Consider the following 18140-nt stretch of genomic DNA (forward strand, 5'->3'; position numbering starts at 1 on the left):
GACCTGCCAGGCAGTCAGTGTCTATTCCCTTATTTTTCAGATGTAAAAAAGTGGAGGTATCTTACTTTTGGGAAATACTGTTTAATATACCATCAATTGTAAGACTATCAACTTATAATCTTTCTAAGAAGGGTGAGAAATATTTTTAAAATAAGACATTTCCCAATTTTATGTACTTTTTAAATATATCTGCTACTAACCTTCTTTATGATTTTTATTTTTTTCCATTATAGCTAGTTTACAGTGTTCTGTCAGTTTTCTACTGTACAGCAAGGTGACCCAGTCACACATAGAAATATTTACATTCCTTTTTCTCACATTGTCATGCTCCACCATAAGTGACTAGCTCCACCAGTGCTGCTACACACATTTTATTATAAAAAAACACAGATCTAATGTCCAACTTGTATTACTAGAGTTTGAGAAAAAGTAAGTTTTTCCACCTCACTAAATTTAGCCTTTTTAAATAGTGTTTTTATTACAAAATTTTGCTTACCTGGAATAAAGTAAAAATAAAGTCATTAAGGAAAAAAATAAATAGTTTTCTGTAAGATTTATACTGCAAAAATGAAGCAGTATAATGATAAGGTATTTTTAAAACTTCTTTTGTTTAACAAATAGATGTGTGTAAATTTCACCCAAACTCCTTAAATGATCATTCAGTTAAACTCGTATCACATACCTGTTTTGTGCCAGGCACTGTGGTATATTCAAACACAAGTCAGCTCTTGGTCACATGATATCACAAAATTAAGGATTTTAATATGAGAAAATTGAAGAATAAATTTGACTTTTGTATATCATGTTTCTTCTTACATTCTGTTTATATCTTCCTTCAGTAATAATAATGCATAATTTCCCACAGACTTCATCCTTACATGTGGAAAGATGTTGATATTCTTGCAATAAAGCATTTTTTTTGCGAGTATATACTTCACTTTAACTCTTTATTCAAATCCTATTAAAACTACATAAGTTCTTATAGGAGAGCTGCAAATTCTCCATATAAAATTTTTAACCCCAAACTGTGAGATACAGTAAAATCTTTGCTGAGCTTCTTAGGAAAGAAAAAAGATGCCTTCAATAACCTGGTATTTCAGTCAAACCAAAAGTACCACCCTAGTATGTCATTAACATACAGGAAGAGCCTGAAATGTATGTATGTCACATGTACTTTTTTTCTCTCTCTCTTACTGTGACATCACCTGGGAAAATCCAGAAGATTGGATAACAAGAAATGCCTAATCAAGATTCTGCTGTGAAAATGGTGGGTATTTGAGTATTTCCAGTTCCATTTATTAATGGTGAATCTTCACCACTTTTACTTCTGTCTCAAACCAGATAATTAGTTATGGGACTGTAACCTTATGCAGATCTTCCTTCACAATGTTAGATATACAAGAGAACCTGAAATATTTGTTGAATTGAATTTCTTTGAAATTTTTTTGCTTGAAATATAATGTGCATTAAAATGTTTCTCAGCATATGAAATGATTACCCATTTATTTTTGTGCTGTTTTCCGTGCTCAGCAGCAACACACTGAAGTCATACAACATGAGATCTTTTATCTTAGGCCTCTGAATTAAAATGACAAACATTTAAATAATTTTGAAAACTTCTTGAACAGCAGTAAATTTCACTGCATTATAGGATGAAGTAGGAAAAATAGAGGCTTTGGCGTCAGAACTGGCTTCAGATATTAACTCAGTCCTTAATAGCTGTGATACCCTTGAATGAAGGCGGCCATCTCACCTTTAAGAAATAAGAATGAAACTATCAACCTCGTGTTGGTTTTGTATTGTTTATGGTTGAACCTACGGCACGTGGAAGTTCCCACGCCCAGGGATTGAATCTGAGCTACAGCTGCAGCAACACCCAATCTCTAACCCACTGCATGGGGCCAGGGATTGAACCTGTACCTCCACAGCAACCGGAGCTGCTGCAGTCAGATTCCCATCCCACTGCACCACAGCAGGAACTCCCTCGTGTCGTTTTTATTCATATTTTTTCCAGACTTATTAAGATATAATTGACAAAATTATATTTAGTGTACAACTTGATGATTTGATACCTGTGTACATTGTGAAAGTTTCCCCTCATCTAGTGAACACATCCATGACCTCACATATTTACCCTTTTTTACAACATTTAAACTCTATTCTCTTAGCAAATTTCAGTTATGTAATGAGTGTTATAAATTATAATCACTGTGTTACACATTATACCCTCAGACCTTACTCAACTTCTTATACATACTTAATGAAAAAGTGTACGTAAAGTGCCTAACAGACATAGTAAGCACTCAGTGAATTTTAATCTCCTGTATTATGTTAGCGTTTTAATTCTGTAAGTAGCATTTATTTGTATATGTGGGGAAAATCATGCCCATTCTCCTTAAGGATAATTATAAAATTTTTTAAAAAATCACAGTTTCTTCCCTTCTTTTAAAAAGGACACCTGCCCATGCCACCTTTCTTATTTTCTCTTTCTGCTCTCTTTGTTGTTATTATTCCTCTTCTCCTCTATTTTTTCATGCTTTCTAGTTTTCTTTTTCTGGTTTGAGCCTATAAACTAGAACATGACTTAGCATGCAAACAGCTTTGTGTTACAATTAGTAAATCTTTTGTTCAACTTAACTTTCCTCATCCAGTATGTGATGGGAGGTTAAAGCTGACTCAAGGTCCTGGTTAAGCTAATGAAGAATATGAAATTTCTGTTTTTTGAATACATTAACCATAGTCCAGTATTGGCAGTTTTATTTGCTTTAACCTAATACTTGGACATGATCTGTGTATCAGTTGTATGATTGGCATTTGAGTCGTTGGCACAAGCATAAGTATCTCTGATATGTAAAATTAAATTAGTCTAAACTCATTTTCTTGCTTGAGTTGATTTTTTTTTTTTTTCCTCTTCTGGGGCCCTTTTATTTGTTTTTTGTTTTTTGTTTTTGTTTTTGTTTTTTTATTTTCCCACTGTACAGCAAGGGGGTCAGGTTATCCTTACATGTATACATTACAATTACATTTTTCCCCCAGCCTTTCTTCTGTTGCAATGATTTTTTTTTTTAACCAAAATAAATACAAGTGTTATAGGAATGTCCCACCATGTATTTTGTTGTTACTGGGATCCTAGAACCTTTTAACATGTGTCTCCTTTAGAAGCAAGTAGCAGTGTAGTTAACCGACAAGAAGACTATTGAAGGAAAACAAGCCAAAAGATGATATATACTTAAATACTTTTTACCAGCACTGAATGAATTTACACAGTTTTTACCTTGGGTTTGCTTTTCTAAAGACATTGATACGCCTTTTAAGTTGACATCTCCTTAGGATGTTTTCCTAATTTCTAGTCATCGAGATCCAAATCTCTCCTTCACACATACACTCTTCTCCATGTACACTTAAGTTCTAGAAAGACAGAGCTATTTCTCCTTTTCCCACATCAGACCCTGTACTTTGACCCCTCCCCAGTTTCTGCATACTCAATCCTGCTTCTCTCAGAAAGCCTAGCTCCTTCAGCCCCAGCAAAAGTAATCTCAGTTTCTTCTGTTTCTCATGTAATGTATTATTTAGGTTCCTGTATTATAATCCATGTTAGAGAATACACATTTGAGTATAAGATGTATATCTTACTAAAATGTCTGTATCTCTTAGAGGTGCTTAGCAGAGTGCCTCACACAATATGGTGAATGAGCAAAAGAATTTGGTCTATACCACCTTAATGTAGAGACAGGCCAGAGACGTGAAGGCAGGGAATATGGCTATCAGTCAAATTTAGAAATACATAATTTTCAGAATAAATCATGAAATCATCCAGGTATATGATAAGTGAATAAATGTACCAGTCTGAATAAGTGGCTTTAAACTCTACTTTTTTTGTATAAGATTTAAAAATCTATGCTTTTTATGTCCTCACATAAAAATTGTAGTGCCTGCTCCTTAGTTTGTACCATATCTGAACATTGGAAAACAAAAAATATATTCTCTGAGAGCTTCAGATAGAAATTCTTAAGTAATTTAAACTAATTTTTATGTGGGCCATTTTTAGGAAAATACAAGTAGACATCATTAGGGCAATTTTGTGACTGCCATGCAGATGCTCATTTATGTCTTGTCTCAACGTATCAAGTGATAATATCACACAATATTATCAAATAATCTAATATTGCTATAGAGTTGTGAATAAAACTATGTAACTTTGAAACCAACTTCTTTAGAAATCATTTTGAATATGGAAGTAGACTAATAATTAGGAGTTCATGGAGTTCCCGTCTTCGTGGCGTAATGGCTAACAAATCCGACTAGGAACGATGAGGTTGCGGGTTCGATCCTTGGCTTTGCTCAGTGGGTTAATGATCCGGCGTTGCCATGAGCTGTGGTGTAGGTTGCAGACATGGCTCGGATCCCTGCATTGCTGTGGCTGTGGCGTAGGCCAGCGGCTGCAGTTCCGATTGGACCCCTAGCCTGGGAACCTCCCATATGCCACAGGAGCGGCCCAAGAAATGGCAAAAAGACCAAAAAAAAAAAAAAAAAGCAGTTCATTTCATCTGTATAAATACAGTATATTAAAGATCAACCAGAATACCCTGATTCTTGTCAGGAAAGCTTTGGTCCTTCCCCAGCATTTTACATTGTGGCCTTAGAAAATAAATTTGTTTTCTTTCACTCACAAATGATGGAAAACTTTAGCCCCTTATTTATCTTTCATAAAATTATAATCAGATTGGAAGTTTTTTGAATAATTTGAAACAACTTACCCTTCAAATTTCAAGTATATTATTTTATGCACTACCAAACAGGCAGGTGTATTTTGTCCAAGAGGAATATGAGGAAGGGATTTGAGGAGGTAACAGAAAGATGTGACATAGGATGAAGTGCATACTCCTGCAGTATGCTTCATAATGTTCTGATGGTCTGATACTCATTGACATATCATACATTTTAAAATTATAGTTCTTAGGTTGTATTCTAAAATGCTTGAGTAAAATGTCCAATGTTTCAAGTTCTTGAGAAGTATTTATCATATACTTTAGTAATGTATGTGTATTGTGGAAGGGGGTATATATGTATTACCATGTAATCCAAGTCAGACGTAATTTTTATATTTCTTACACTCATGTCCTCCACCCTGTGGTATCCTTTGGAGAAAGTAGCTGCTCTTCCATCTGTTTTCATCATTGTTATTTCACTCCAGTGCTATTTGTATATTCGCTACTCATTTATCTGAAAATGAATGGTTATATGTTATGCAGAAGCAGGGATGTGAAGGCCTTTAGCCAATGGTTCTCTTTCAAACCACAGTTATGTAAAATAAACCAATCTGTTAGTTGTAAGCTTAGCAGAAACCCACATACTTTGAAGAGGCCTTGGTGTTATACTCCATTATCTGAAACAGGTTCTTTTATCTTACTTAAATATGGCTTTTTATTTACTTACTTTTTTTGGGCTGCACATTGCAGCATGTGGAAGTTCCCAGGCCAGGGATCAAATCTGAGCTGCAGCTGTGACCTTTGCCACAGCTGCAGCAATGCCAGATCCTTAACCCACTGCCCCAGGCCAGGGATCAAACCCACACTGCCAAAGAGACAACACCAGATCCTTAACCTGCTGTACCACAGTGGGAACTCCTAAATATGGCTTTTTAAAATTAAATGTTTTGTAGGATGTGATTTGCATGAGGCAGGACATCTTCATCAGCATAGACACACTGAAATAAAATGTTTAATTTTCTTGGTGCAAGTACCATAGGTGACATATATACCCTCTGTTGCTTTCAATAATAGTTATCGAATCAAGCATATGCTGGTTATTATGTATCTACCAATTAAGGCAGAGGTAAGAGCAGAATTTCGTTAGGAAATGGATACTCCTAAAAGTATTCATTACATGCCTATAGTATTTGTAAGTGAGCTACGGAAGTGATATTCTGAAACAGCGGTGATTCCTTAAACTCAACAGGAAAACTGTATAAACATCATATCCCTAGCTTCTTCTTGTGACTCAAAGTAGTGGTTAATTTGTAAAAATAAATGAATGGATATTAATGAATGAAAAAAAGGAATGTAGGAAGAAGTCCCTGTTGATTTTTCTCATCTATTAAGAATTACTATAAAATAAATTATTTAGGTGATTTAAATAATGTTCTTTATTCTTTTGAACTCTTTAAAGTCCAAGTAAGTAAAAAGGATTGCTGTATAAAGGTTAGTTGCATTGCACGTTATCCTATCCTATTTAAATATGGCTTGTGGCTTTTTAAAATTAAGTGTATTATAGATTCAGGTCTTTCATTCATGGAGGAAAATTTAATGTTCACATTTCTCTTTCCTGTACACTTCTGTGTTCATCTTCCAGTCTTAGGAAAACACTGGCTTTTTTCTGATTTTCTAATTTTTCCATTACATAGAGACAACATGGGACCTAATAGACTTGTCAGATTTTCTTGTAGCAGAGATACAAGGTCTGGGGAATTTTTCAGAACTGTGTCCATAACACTCAGGAAATACATTAATATTGATGGTGATAACATAGACTAATAGCGTATAAAATAAATAAAGATTGTTGGATACATACCACTATAGAGTCTTAATTTGAGGTTCAATCATTGATTGTCTTAAACTGTGAGCTGATTATTAAATGATCCATAGTTTCCTATCCCTAGTCTTCTTGTATAGCTGTGCTTGTGCTGATTTTACTCTGATCAATTTCATTCTATCTGTGATATGGTAGCAAAAAGAAATTATATAACATTAAATTATTGAGCAAAACTAAAGCCTGCATAAAGCAGCCTAGTAACAAGCTTAAGCGCAGACGGGCTCATACTTTTTGATGACTGTCTTAACGTGAAATAAATCCATTGTAAAATTATGCCAAGAACAGTGAAGTTATAGGGGATTTAGTACAATAACGGAGCAAAGATCTTGATGCAACTTTTCAAATTAAATATATTAAATATATTTTAGTTATCTGTACAAAGGTAAACTTGGGGAATAATCATGTAATATTTATGTCCTTCCTGCCAAGAAATTATTTAAAATGTAAGTATGAATACAAGCTAAATCTTAAGCAGAAAGATTTTTGTAAGACTCAAAGTTCAAATGTTCTCTATTCAATTCTAGGATTTTATTTTGAATGAATTATGTTAAAAATATTCTTATAACTATATATGTAATAATACTTTCAAAAAGTCAGATACAAAGGTATATAATGAGAATGAGATAAACTATGTACATATATATGCATGGTTGCAATCTTAGAAATGAAAATAATAGAGAATAGAATAAAAAGTTTGCTTGTTTATTTTTGGGTAGTAGAATACCAGACAATTTTTATTTCTTTTTTTTAGACTTTTTCTATGGTAAAGATGTGTGATTTTTATAATTAGAAAAATTGCATTTTTGGATAATATATTACAAATTTAGTGTTAATCTTTTGGGTGGAAACTAATGATACGCTTTAACATTTCCTGTGTATATAAATGGCAAGTTGATGGTGGTTTGCTTTTTGAAAATAATACCTGAACATTAAATTTTTTTAATTAAAAATGTACTTTTTGAAAATAATGCCTGAATGTTAATTTCTTTGATTTTTAGATGCCAGAATTCCAGAAAAGTTCAGTTCGCATCAAGAATCCTACAAAAGTAGAAGAAATTATCTGTGGTCTTATCAAAGGAGGAGCTGCCAAACTTCAGGTGAGTAATTATCAAGAAGCCTTTATCATTAAGCAGACTCAATTCATCTTATGTTTTGCTACAAGCTCAGTAAAGAAAGTTTAGACAGACAAGCTTTGCCTATCCTTTTGGAATGTTAAATCTAAAAATATATCTAAAATTGGTCTAAAATATGCAGAACACCCCATGGGAAACAAACCGTAAAAATTAATACCCCTGAAATAAATCTAGCTTTTCTTTAATATTAAGTGCTAAGCTAACTAGCACTGTCCATAAGTATTAAACTATCTTAAGTATAAATATTAATATGATTAATAATATTCTTTAAAATGTGTACAGTTTCAAGTTGTTATTTTAATTAAATAAATGATAGTAATTCAAAGTAAAATGTAACTTTTTTAGGAGATAACTACTTTTTTTTTTTTTTTTTTTTAGGGCCTCACCCTCAGCATACGGAGGTTACCAGGTTAGGGGTTCAGTCGGAGCTACAGCCACTGGCCTACGCCACAGCCATAGCAATGCCAGATCTGAGCCACGTCTGCAACCTGCACCACAATTCAGAGCAGCACCGGGTCCTTAACCCCACTGAGCAAGGCCAGGGATCAAACCCACATCCTCATGGATCCTAGTCAGGTCTGTTAACCGCTGAGCCACAATGGTAACTCTCCCAATAACTACTTTTAAAAAATCCTCTCTCTTGGAGTTTCTGTTGTGGCTCAGCAAGTTAAGAACCCAACTAGTATCCTTGAGGATGCGGGCTTGATCCCTGGCCTCCTTTAGTGGGTTAAGGATCACGAGTTGCTGCAAGCTGCTGCTGGTTGCAGACGCGGCTTGGATCTGGCATTGCTCTGGCTGTGGTCTAGGCCAGCAGCTATAGCTGATTGAACCGCTAGCCTGAGAACTTCCATATGCCACAAGTGTAGCCCTTAGAAAAAAAGGAAAAAATCTTTTTATTTGTCTTTATAGTGCCGCACCTGCGGCATATGGAGGTTCCCAGGCTAGGGTCTAATTGGAGGTGTTGCTGCCGGCCTACGCCAGAGCCACAGCAACTTGGGATCTGAGCCTTGTCTGCGACCTACACCACAGCTCACGGCAACACTGGATCCTTAACCCACTGAGGGAGGCCAGGGATCAAACCCCCAACCTCATGGTTCCTAGTCGGATCCATTTCCACTGTGCCACAACAGGAACTCCAAAATCTCCTTTTTAAAAGAATGTTTTACATGTAAATTAAATCAACAATCTGAATATGTAGTGAAAAATTATTCATTTAGACATTTCTGAAAAAATATTTATCACAGTCTGTTAAGTTTTAGGAGCTGGTAATTTGTTGCTATGTATCATTCATTCTTTGGCATAGTTTACCTAAGTAGACAAGTTAAATCAATAATGTAACAGTTTTAATAACTGAAAGCTTCATATAGTTTAATTGCTTCCACTGCATTTTTGTACTTGGCCAGGTAGGTTGAAATTGTGCAATGTTTTATTGCTATTAGGACCAGTAACCTTACTGCCTGCAATTGCAAATTCCTGTACAATTAATCAGATTTTAGGGGCATTTAAGGTTCACCTTTTAATTAAGGAAATTCTCAGGACTTGATACATGAACTGCATTAGAAAACTCATTGTAGGCAGAACAACCTATGGTGGGGGGCAGGGACAAAGCACAGTCTCGTGCCTGTAGGAAATATACATTTTAAGTGTCTGGCCTTGGTGGCTCTGATTTCATTCTACCTTTCCCCTTTTCTTACAGGTAATAACAGACTTTGATATGACACTGAGTCGATTTTCCTACAGAGGGAAAAGATGCCCATCATGTCATAGTAAGTGTGACGTTCATAAACATTCATGGAAGTGTTTGAAGGTCTTTTTCTGCATATATGTGTGTGTTTATTTATTTATTTTGCCATACCTCTGGCATGCAGAAGTTGCCAGACCAGGGATCAAACTCAAGCCACAGGGGTGATCTGAGAGCCAGCAGTGGCAATGCTGATTCTTAACCCTCTGAGCCACCAGGGAACACCTCTACCTATGTAATCTGTGATGTTGCTTGGGGTTTTTTCTTCTTTTTGGACATTGAGTGGGCCTGCTTTTTTGATTATTATGTATTGTTTTTTTTCTTTTTTTTTTCTCCATCTTACATAAATGGCTGTTTGTATGGTTTTGGTTGTAAGAAGAGCAAGACTTCTGAAATTTGTGTCTCCAAATGTGGTATATTTATTATTCAGGAAATATTTAACAGTTTTAAACTTTGAATTAACCTAAGGAAATAGACTTATTAAATACTCTTTGTTTTCTAGAAATAGTACTGAATTTTTGTCTGATTAACTAAACATAATAGAGTGAGTTACTAAATAAATATCAAATTAAAATGTGTTGCTAGGATAATATACCTTTACTGTTTTCCAGACTTGGCAATGAGTTTTGTTTGTTTTGTTTTGTTTGCTTTTTAGGACCATGCCTGCTGCATATGGAAGTTCCCAGGCTAGGGGTTGAATCAGAGCTACAGCTTCCAGCCTATGCCACAGCCACAGCAATGTGGTATCTGAGCCTCATCTGTGACCTACAACACAGCTCAAGCTAACATCAGATCCCCAACCACTGAGTGAGGTCAGGGATCAAACCCAATCCTCATGGATACTAGTCAGAGTCATTTCTGATGAGCCACAACAGGAACTCCAGCAATGAGTTTTTAAAATAGTACTCTTCAAAGTGATAAACAAGCAGTGATTTAAGACCTCTCATTTACTCTTGGTACATGTATAATTTGAGAAATCATTCTGATAATTTATTTTTAAAAACTACTAAAAACTATACCCTTTGGCCCACTAATTCCTATCTGGAGAATTTATTTATTTATTTATTTTTTTTGTCTTTTATTTTGCTATTTCTTGGGCCGCTCCTGCGGCATATGGAGGTTCCCATGCTAGGGGTCGAATCGGAGCTGTAGCCTCCAGCCTACGCCAGAGCCACAGCAACGCAGGATCTGAGCCGCGTCTGCAACCTACACCACAGCTCACGGCAACGCCGGATCGTTAACCCACTGAGTAAGGGCAGGGACCGAACCTGCAACCTCATGGTTCCTAGTCAGATTCGTTAAACACTGTGCCACGACGGGAACTCCCTGGAGAATTTCTAATCTAGTAATCTCAAATGTAGGAAAAGAATTTTAGATTTAGAGGTTTAGATTTTGGAACCATAGATTCTCTAGGAATGCCATGTGAATTATAACACTAAGACCAAAAGTTGTAATGACCATGCTAGTTGACTTGGCATTTAAAATTAAAAGTAATTTTATAGTTTTTATAGTACTGGTAGCATCAGAGTATTTTTTAATGCCTAGTTTGCTTTCTCCCTGTAGATGTCATTGACAACTGTAAGCTAATTACAGATGAGTGTCGAGAAAAGGTAAGCACTAACTGTAATCCAGAGTTACTCAAAGATTTCATTACCTTTTTTTTGCCTGAGATATTTTTTTTCCTGCTTCATTCATACAAACAAGAATGGATGCAAAGAGCTTCTAGCCATATCTGGCACAGAGTAAACACTTAGTACATTTTAGGTTTATTGTATTATATGCTCCCAGTGTATTTTAATGAAAAAATTAACAGTAACTTTATAGTGATAACAATAAAACTTACATGAAAAACTTTTGATTACCAAAATATTTTGGTGTCCTTACAATAACTGGAGAATTAAAACAAAAATACTGTGATTTTTATGTATTTTGTTATCTTAAATTGATCAGAAAACTGCCTCCGTTCTCTCCTTGAGTAAGTAAAACATCTTATTTTAATAAATAAGACTCTTTTTTTTTTTTTTTTTTGCTTTTTAGGGCCACACCCACAGCACATGGAAGTTCCCAGGCTAGAGGCTGAATCAAAGCTATACAGCTGCCGGCCTATGTCACAGCCATAGCAACTAAGGGATCCGAGCCGAGTCTGTGACCTACACTCCAGCTCATGGCAACGCCAGATCCTTAACCCACTGAGCAAGTCAGGAATAGAGCCTGCATCCTCATTGATACTAGTCGGGACTCATTTCCTCTGTGCCACAACGGGAACTGCCAATAAGACTCTTACTTAACAAATAAGACTTGATGTTCTCCAAATGTGAATCAAATGTAATACTTTCATAGGAAAAAAAAATACTTCATAGCAATAATTTGCATATTACTGACTTCACTGAATTACTGACATGACTGTACTTTTAAAAAGTAGTTTTTGGCAAGCATAATTTTTGACATAGGCCAGCAGCTGTAGCTTTGATTCATACAGACAGATCAACAAAGATCTCTTTAGTGGATACATGTATTAGGTAGGCATGATCTAATCTTTACCATATAAAGCAGTTTATGGAAAACACTTATTTACTTTTTTTGCTTGCTATAAAACTAAATAGCTTAATGGCAACTATAATCTTAATGATTAAGTTTTTCACTTATTTCTAGTTACTACAACTAAAGGAAAAGTATTATGCTATTGAAATTGATCCTGTTCTTACTGTAGAAGAGAAGTACCCTTATATTGTGGAATGGTAAGTGTATATTGAGTGATGGGAGGGGTGAAAATATAAAATAACATCACAGTTATAACTGTGGTTCATTTTTGCCCTGTACTGTATATGAATGGATTCATAAATTATCCAGTGAGTTAGAGCAGTAATTACACATGACAAAATGAACTCTAATTCTCTAATCACTGCACTATTCGAATTTGTTTTATTCTGTTTTTTTAAGATGAAGATCAGTAGGAGTAAAATGTGGCTGAATGTGTAAAAAAGAATTATGATTTAAATTAACTGTGAACTCAGTTGGAGCCAGTGGATGACATACTTACTGAGAAATGAACCTCTGATATTGGTCACATTAATCAAAATGCAGCATTCAGGAGTTCCCGTCGTGGCGCAGTGGTTAAGGAATCTGACTATGAACCACGAGGTTGCGGGTTCAATCCCTGGCCTTGCTCAGTGGGTTAAGGATCTGGCATTGCCATGAGCTGTGGAGTAGGTTGCAGACGTGGCTCATATCCTGCGTTGCTGTGGCTCTGGCGTAGGCCGGTGGCTATGGCTCAGATTCGACCCCTAGCCTGGGAACCTCCATATGCTGTGAGAGCGGCCCAAGAAATGGCAAAAAGACCAAAAAAAAAAAAAAAGCCACATTCCAAGCAGACCACAGTGAAAATACTGTGTTGAATCCTAGTTGGATGCTATTAAGAGAAATGTTGACACACTTAGGCTGTATCACAGAGTCCACCAAGATAATCATAGGAATTGGAGCCCCATCCCATTTGTGGAAGTTTTCAGAGAATAGAAGATTTTTAGATTTGAGAAGCAACAACTTGTTGTTGTTTTTTTTTTTTAGTCTTAAAAGACCAGGAATGATGTTACCAGTCTTCATTATCCTATTACCTAACCTGAATATCCTGCACGCTTAAATCAGTGTTTATGGTATGAAACACTGAAAAGGGGTTACACTGGAGGCCAGGGATTGAACCTGCAACTTCAGGGATACTAGCCAGATTTGTTCCACTGAGCCAGGATGGGCACTCCCTGGGTGGATTTTTAAATACCAACAAGAGAGCTTCTAAAGGCCTATTACCCTAAGATGGTATAATTATAGTTTTTTAAATTAATTACAAAGCACTTATATATAAAACTTTCCATAACAAGGATTTTCTCTGGCTCTCTTAGGCAACATCTTCAGTATTAAGCATTTCATGAAAATTCAGACCACAAACAGGTGGAAAAAAAAAAATGGCCTTGCCGTAATTCTCATTGCAATCAGAGAAATGGTTATGGCTTCCCAGCTTTAATTCAGTTCTTATCTGTAGACTGAGGAAGGATTTACACATACTATCTTTTGATTATCTTATTTAAACTAAGCCAGGGTTTGAGAACTGGGCAATACATTAGAAGGAAGATATGTATCATGTCTTGAGACACATTGGGTATACATTCATTAGTAATGAATTTAAATCTCTAAATTCCAAATCTAAACTTAAGATGAATGAAATCCTCTTTTTCTCACACTGAAGAATGCTTCTAGATAAGGATAATACAGAGTTCCCTGGTTAAGGACCCAGCATTGTCACTGCTGTGGCACAGGTTCGATCCTTGGCCCAGGAACTTCCACATGCTACAAGTGCAGCTAAAAAAAGGGGGGGTGGGGGTAATAGTTTCAGTTTGTTTTAGTTGATACTCTCTTTTTCTTTGATAACTGACATTCTCCTTATACTTTCCAGGTATACTAAATCACATGGTCTGCTTATTGAACAGGCTTTACCAAAAGCCAAACTTAAAGAAATTGTGGAAGAATCTGACATTATGCTCAAGTAAGTTTCTTATATAAATGTATTTAAGTGTGTGTTCTTATTAAAATAATCTATGACAATATTATGTATAAAAACATATCCAAAATATGCCACCTATCATAAGAGTGGTAAGATAAGGAATTTAGACATATTAGATCTCGGCATAGGGAATTATGAGATTTCAGTATAAATCTGCATTTCCTTTTTAAAGATTAAAAATTTCAAGACTAACTTAAAAATTTATGAAACCAAGACATTTTGAAATATTTTAACAAAATACTTTTGAAAGATAGTGAAATATGAAAGGAGTGTTTATAAATCAACTTGAAAAGGATTTTTAGCTCATAACTCTTGTTTCTGTTACATGATCTGCTTTCCGAATGCTCAAACTCCCCTTGAAATCTGTTAGCTCTAGGAAAGGTGAATGTGTTTTAACAGATAATAAAAATATTTGTAATACATGAATTATAAGATACAAACATTTTTAAGCTTATTTTCAGTACTGTTTACCACTTCTTAAAATTTTCAACTCATTAGGCAAATATGATGCTGTTTCTTTTTTTCTTGATGATGCAGCATTTTAAGGTGATCTATTTCTAAGGAGAAAAGCATTAAATTTGTCAGAGTGTGAGGACAGCTAGTATTTCATTCCATTGTAGGCAGCTTAACCTGTAGTCTAGTAAGAGTAAAAAGGGTTTTGATTTTTAAGATTAAGACGGTACCTGCAGCCACCAGATCTTAAGAGGTGCCAGATGTAAAGAGAGTGTAGCTTAGTTCCTGCCACTCGGCTTTTCTAACAGTAGATAGGAGATAAGCAGGTCTTCCATCCCACTCTAGTCAGTTTTTCAAGGTGCGGTTCAATTATTTGCTGTTAAATGGTATACCTTCTGAATTGTCGGTTTATATCCGTCTTCAGTGCATGTCTAAAATCATCTAATTTGTACTGTTAGAATTTATCGAAAGGCATGTAAAGAGTTAACCAGTTTGAAAAACTTGGTGCTAACAGTGCCATAGACATCAATAACAGCCTTCTCAGGTAGTATTTTGAAATGAGGATATTTAATGAGCCATGGAATGCAGTAGAACTATTTAGCTTTTTTAACTTCTAGGTGAAAAGGAGCTGTATCTTGCTCTTTAACACTCACTTCCAACCTCCATCTTACAGGGAAGGATATGAGAATTTCTTTGATAAGCTCCAACAGTACAATATCCCTGTGTTCATATTTTCGGCTGGTATCGGTGATGTGCTAGAGGAGGTTATCCGTCAAGCTGGTGTTTATTATCCAAATGTCAAAGTGGTGTCCAACTTCATGGATTTTGATGACAATGTAAGAATATCAAGTCATTCTTCATAATTAATTTTAACATCACAAATTATTTTAATCATGTAAATTCATTTTTATTTATTACTTAGTGCATATTCATTAAAATAGGCCATGTTGATAGGCCGACTCTGGGACTCATCCCTCTCAGGGTTGTATCTATATCCTTGTTTTAAAAATAACACACCCTTCCTAAACTTTTGTTTCTGAAGCTATAAACTAATAAGGAAATTAGTAAAGCTTCTTTTATAGTAATTTAATGCAGCAGTTGTGAACACTTAATACCCATAGATGGAAAAAAATGAATTAGAACTGATGTTATTTGAATGAGTCCTAAGAAAGACAATATTTTATCATATACATAAACTGAGACCTTTTGGTTAGGGAAACAAATGAAAAGTAAAAATTGTGTTTTCAATGCATTGTATTTAACTTACAGTCTCTAGAAAGTCATTAGCTTCTCAGAGCCCTTCTTACCTATCATGAAAGTGAAAATACAACAAGCAGAACTTGCAGAACTTGCTGTTTCAAAGGATTTATATTTTTAATAGGGGCTGCTCAGAGGATTTAAAGGAGAACTAATTCATGTGTTTAACAAACATGATGGTTCCTTGAAGAATACGGAATATTTCAATCAACTAAAAAATAATAGCAACATAATTCTGCTGGGAGACTCCCAAGGGGACTTAAAAATGGCAGACGGAGTAGCCAATGTTGAACACATTCTGAAAATTGGATATCTAAACGATAGAGTAAGTATACATATCCATATCCATCGTTTAATTCTCTGTTTACTTTAGAGACATTTTGATTACTCTTTATCCCTTTACTTTGGTGATGATTAAAAGAGTTGGGGAGTTCCCATTGCTGCTCAGCGGAAACGAACCTGACTAGTATCCAGGAGGACGTGGGTTCCATCCCTGGCCTCAGAGAGTTAAGGATCCAGCATTGCTATGAGCTGTAGTGTAGGTTGCAGACGTGGCTCAGATCTGGCATTGCCATGGCTGTGGTGTAGGCCAGCAGCTACAGTTCCAATTTGACCCCTAGCCTGGGAACCTCCATATGCTGAGGGTGTGGCCCTAAAAAGACAAAAAAAAAGTCTAAAGGAGTTGGTATGCACATGTGCTTGCAGTAGCTATTAAGGAGACGGAGGATGTATGTTCTAAATGAGGCATCTCTGGCCTCTCCCCACCAGAGGCCAGTGCTCCCTAGTTAATAGAATCAAAATTATCTTTAGACATTGCCAAATGTTCCTGGGGCGCTGTCTCCCCAGTTGTTAGAACCACTGGCTAGAGAGAAATCATTTTGGAAGGAAAACCGAGTGGGAGATTTTCTATGTCAATGAATTTTAAAATTTTGAAAGTGTTTCATTTCAAAACGCTTTATGAAAACAAGTTTAATTTACTACATTTTACCTGAATGCTCTAACACAGCAGTGAGATTTATAGTGGATTATTTACTTCTCCCCCCTGCATATTATTTTAATTTTTGTAATTTTTTTCTTTTTGGTTGATTAGGTGGATGAGCTTTTAGAAAAGTACATGGACTCTTATGATATTGTTCTAGTAAGAGATGAATCATTGGACGTTGCCAACTCTATCTTACAGAAGATTCTATAAGTAAGCATTCTTCAAGAAGACCTCTCACTTGTGGGTGCAACTGATGCAAGAGCTGCTCATCTGTCTGTCTTGCTAAAAGACTATTATTTATAATACATTCTTGCTCTTGAAGTTTCTTCTCTACATTACTGAAGTATTTTCAGATTGGTTGAATCCATCAACTGGAATCTCCTTTTTCTCCACTTCTCTCAGCACACTCCTCACTGTTTTTAACAGATTAGAAAAAACAAAACAGAGGAAAAATTTGAAAAATAACGCTACATTTCTAGAGTCAGTTTTGTAGCTTAATGTTATTATGAAGTTTTTGAAGAGTTTTTACATTGGGAAAGCTTGTAGAAGTTTAAAAAGTTTTATGAAATGGTGAAATAATGTACATGATTTTAAGTGTTGTCATTTTTATAACTTGGCTGAATTATGATGATAGTATTACCATCTCCTAAAATTATAGTATGTTTGGTTATTTTGTTTGATGAAAAGCAGTATTTACCAAAAAATACTGGCACTTGATGTTTGAAAAAATCTATTGGTATCTTCATGTCACTAAATCATTACAGAATGTTCTATATTGAAGCACTGATGATAAACATGAAATGAAAAGCCTTTTTTTTTTTTTTGTCTTTTTGAAGGCCACACACACAGTACATGAAGTTTCCCAGGCTAGCGGTCTAATTAGAGCTGTAGCCATCAGCCTACACCACAACCACAGCAACGCCAGATCTGAGCTGTGTCTGCAACCAACCTACACTACAGCTCATGGCAACGCTGGATCCTTAACCCACTGAGCAAGGCCAGGGATTGAATCCACAACCTCATGGTTCCTAGTCGGATTCGTTTCCGCTGCACCACGATGGGAATTCCTGTTGTGTGGTTTTGTTTTTTTTTTTTGGAAAAGCTTTTTTAATTATTTGACTATTACTTATTCAGCAAATTCATTCACCAAAACCTGCCATGTTTTTCTTGTGTGTGTCTGTGTGATATATGAATCCTAATGTCCTTGTCATAGTAGCTATTTTCCAAATTTTCATACTATAAGTTTAAGAAGAAAAGGTTTTGCAGAAAAAAACCCATCTTAAATATAATATTAAAGTAAACCAAAAAGCAGGGGATTCCTGTATATCCATGCATACAAGCTAGAGGGCTACTGTAGAAGTCCAAACTAGAAATTATGATAGGTTGGCAGGAATGGGGAGTGGAGCTGGAGAAAAGTGGATTAGTTAGAAT

At 35.5% G+C, this 18140-nt stretch overlaps 1 protein-coding gene across 6 annotated transcripts in view; it reads left to right on the forward strand.

The window, feature by feature from the left end:
- Positions 1–17524, forward strand: part of NT5C3A (5'-nucleotidase, cytosolic IIIA) — a 42108-nt gene extending 24584 nt beyond the window's left edge. For 3 of the 6 annotated variants that reach the window (XM_047763376.1, XM_047763374.1, XM_047763375.1), the window contains 9 exons: positions 1220–1267; positions 7590–7688; positions 9421–9490; positions 11029–11075; positions 12118–12203; positions 13910–13999; positions 15144–15306; positions 15852–16052; positions 16818–17524. In XM_047763376.1, the coding sequence (XP_047619332.1) occupies positions 1238–1267; positions 7590–7688; positions 9421–9490; positions 11029–11075; positions 12118–12203; positions 13910–13999; positions 15144–15306; positions 15852–16052; positions 16818–16919 (888 nt within the window). In that variant the 5' untranslated portion in view covers positions 1220–1237 and the 3' untranslated portion in view covers positions 16920–17524. The remainder of the gene's footprint in view (positions 1–1219; positions 1268–7589; positions 7689–9420; positions 9491–11028; positions 11076–12117; positions 12204–13909; positions 14000–15143; positions 15307–15851; positions 16053–16817) is intronic. The other 3 variants (XM_047763378.1, XM_047763377.1, XM_047763373.1) reach the window with 2 other exon arrangements.
- Positions 17525–18140: the final 616 nt, after the last annotated feature.

The sequence above is a fragment of the Phacochoerus africanus genome, chromosome 16 (assembly GCF_016906955.1).
Source record: "Phacochoerus africanus isolate WHEZ1 chromosome 16, ROS_Pafr_v1, whole genome shotgun sequence".
Classification (NCBI taxonomy): Eukaryota; Metazoa; Chordata; class Mammalia; order Artiodactyla; family Suidae; genus Phacochoerus; species Phacochoerus africanus.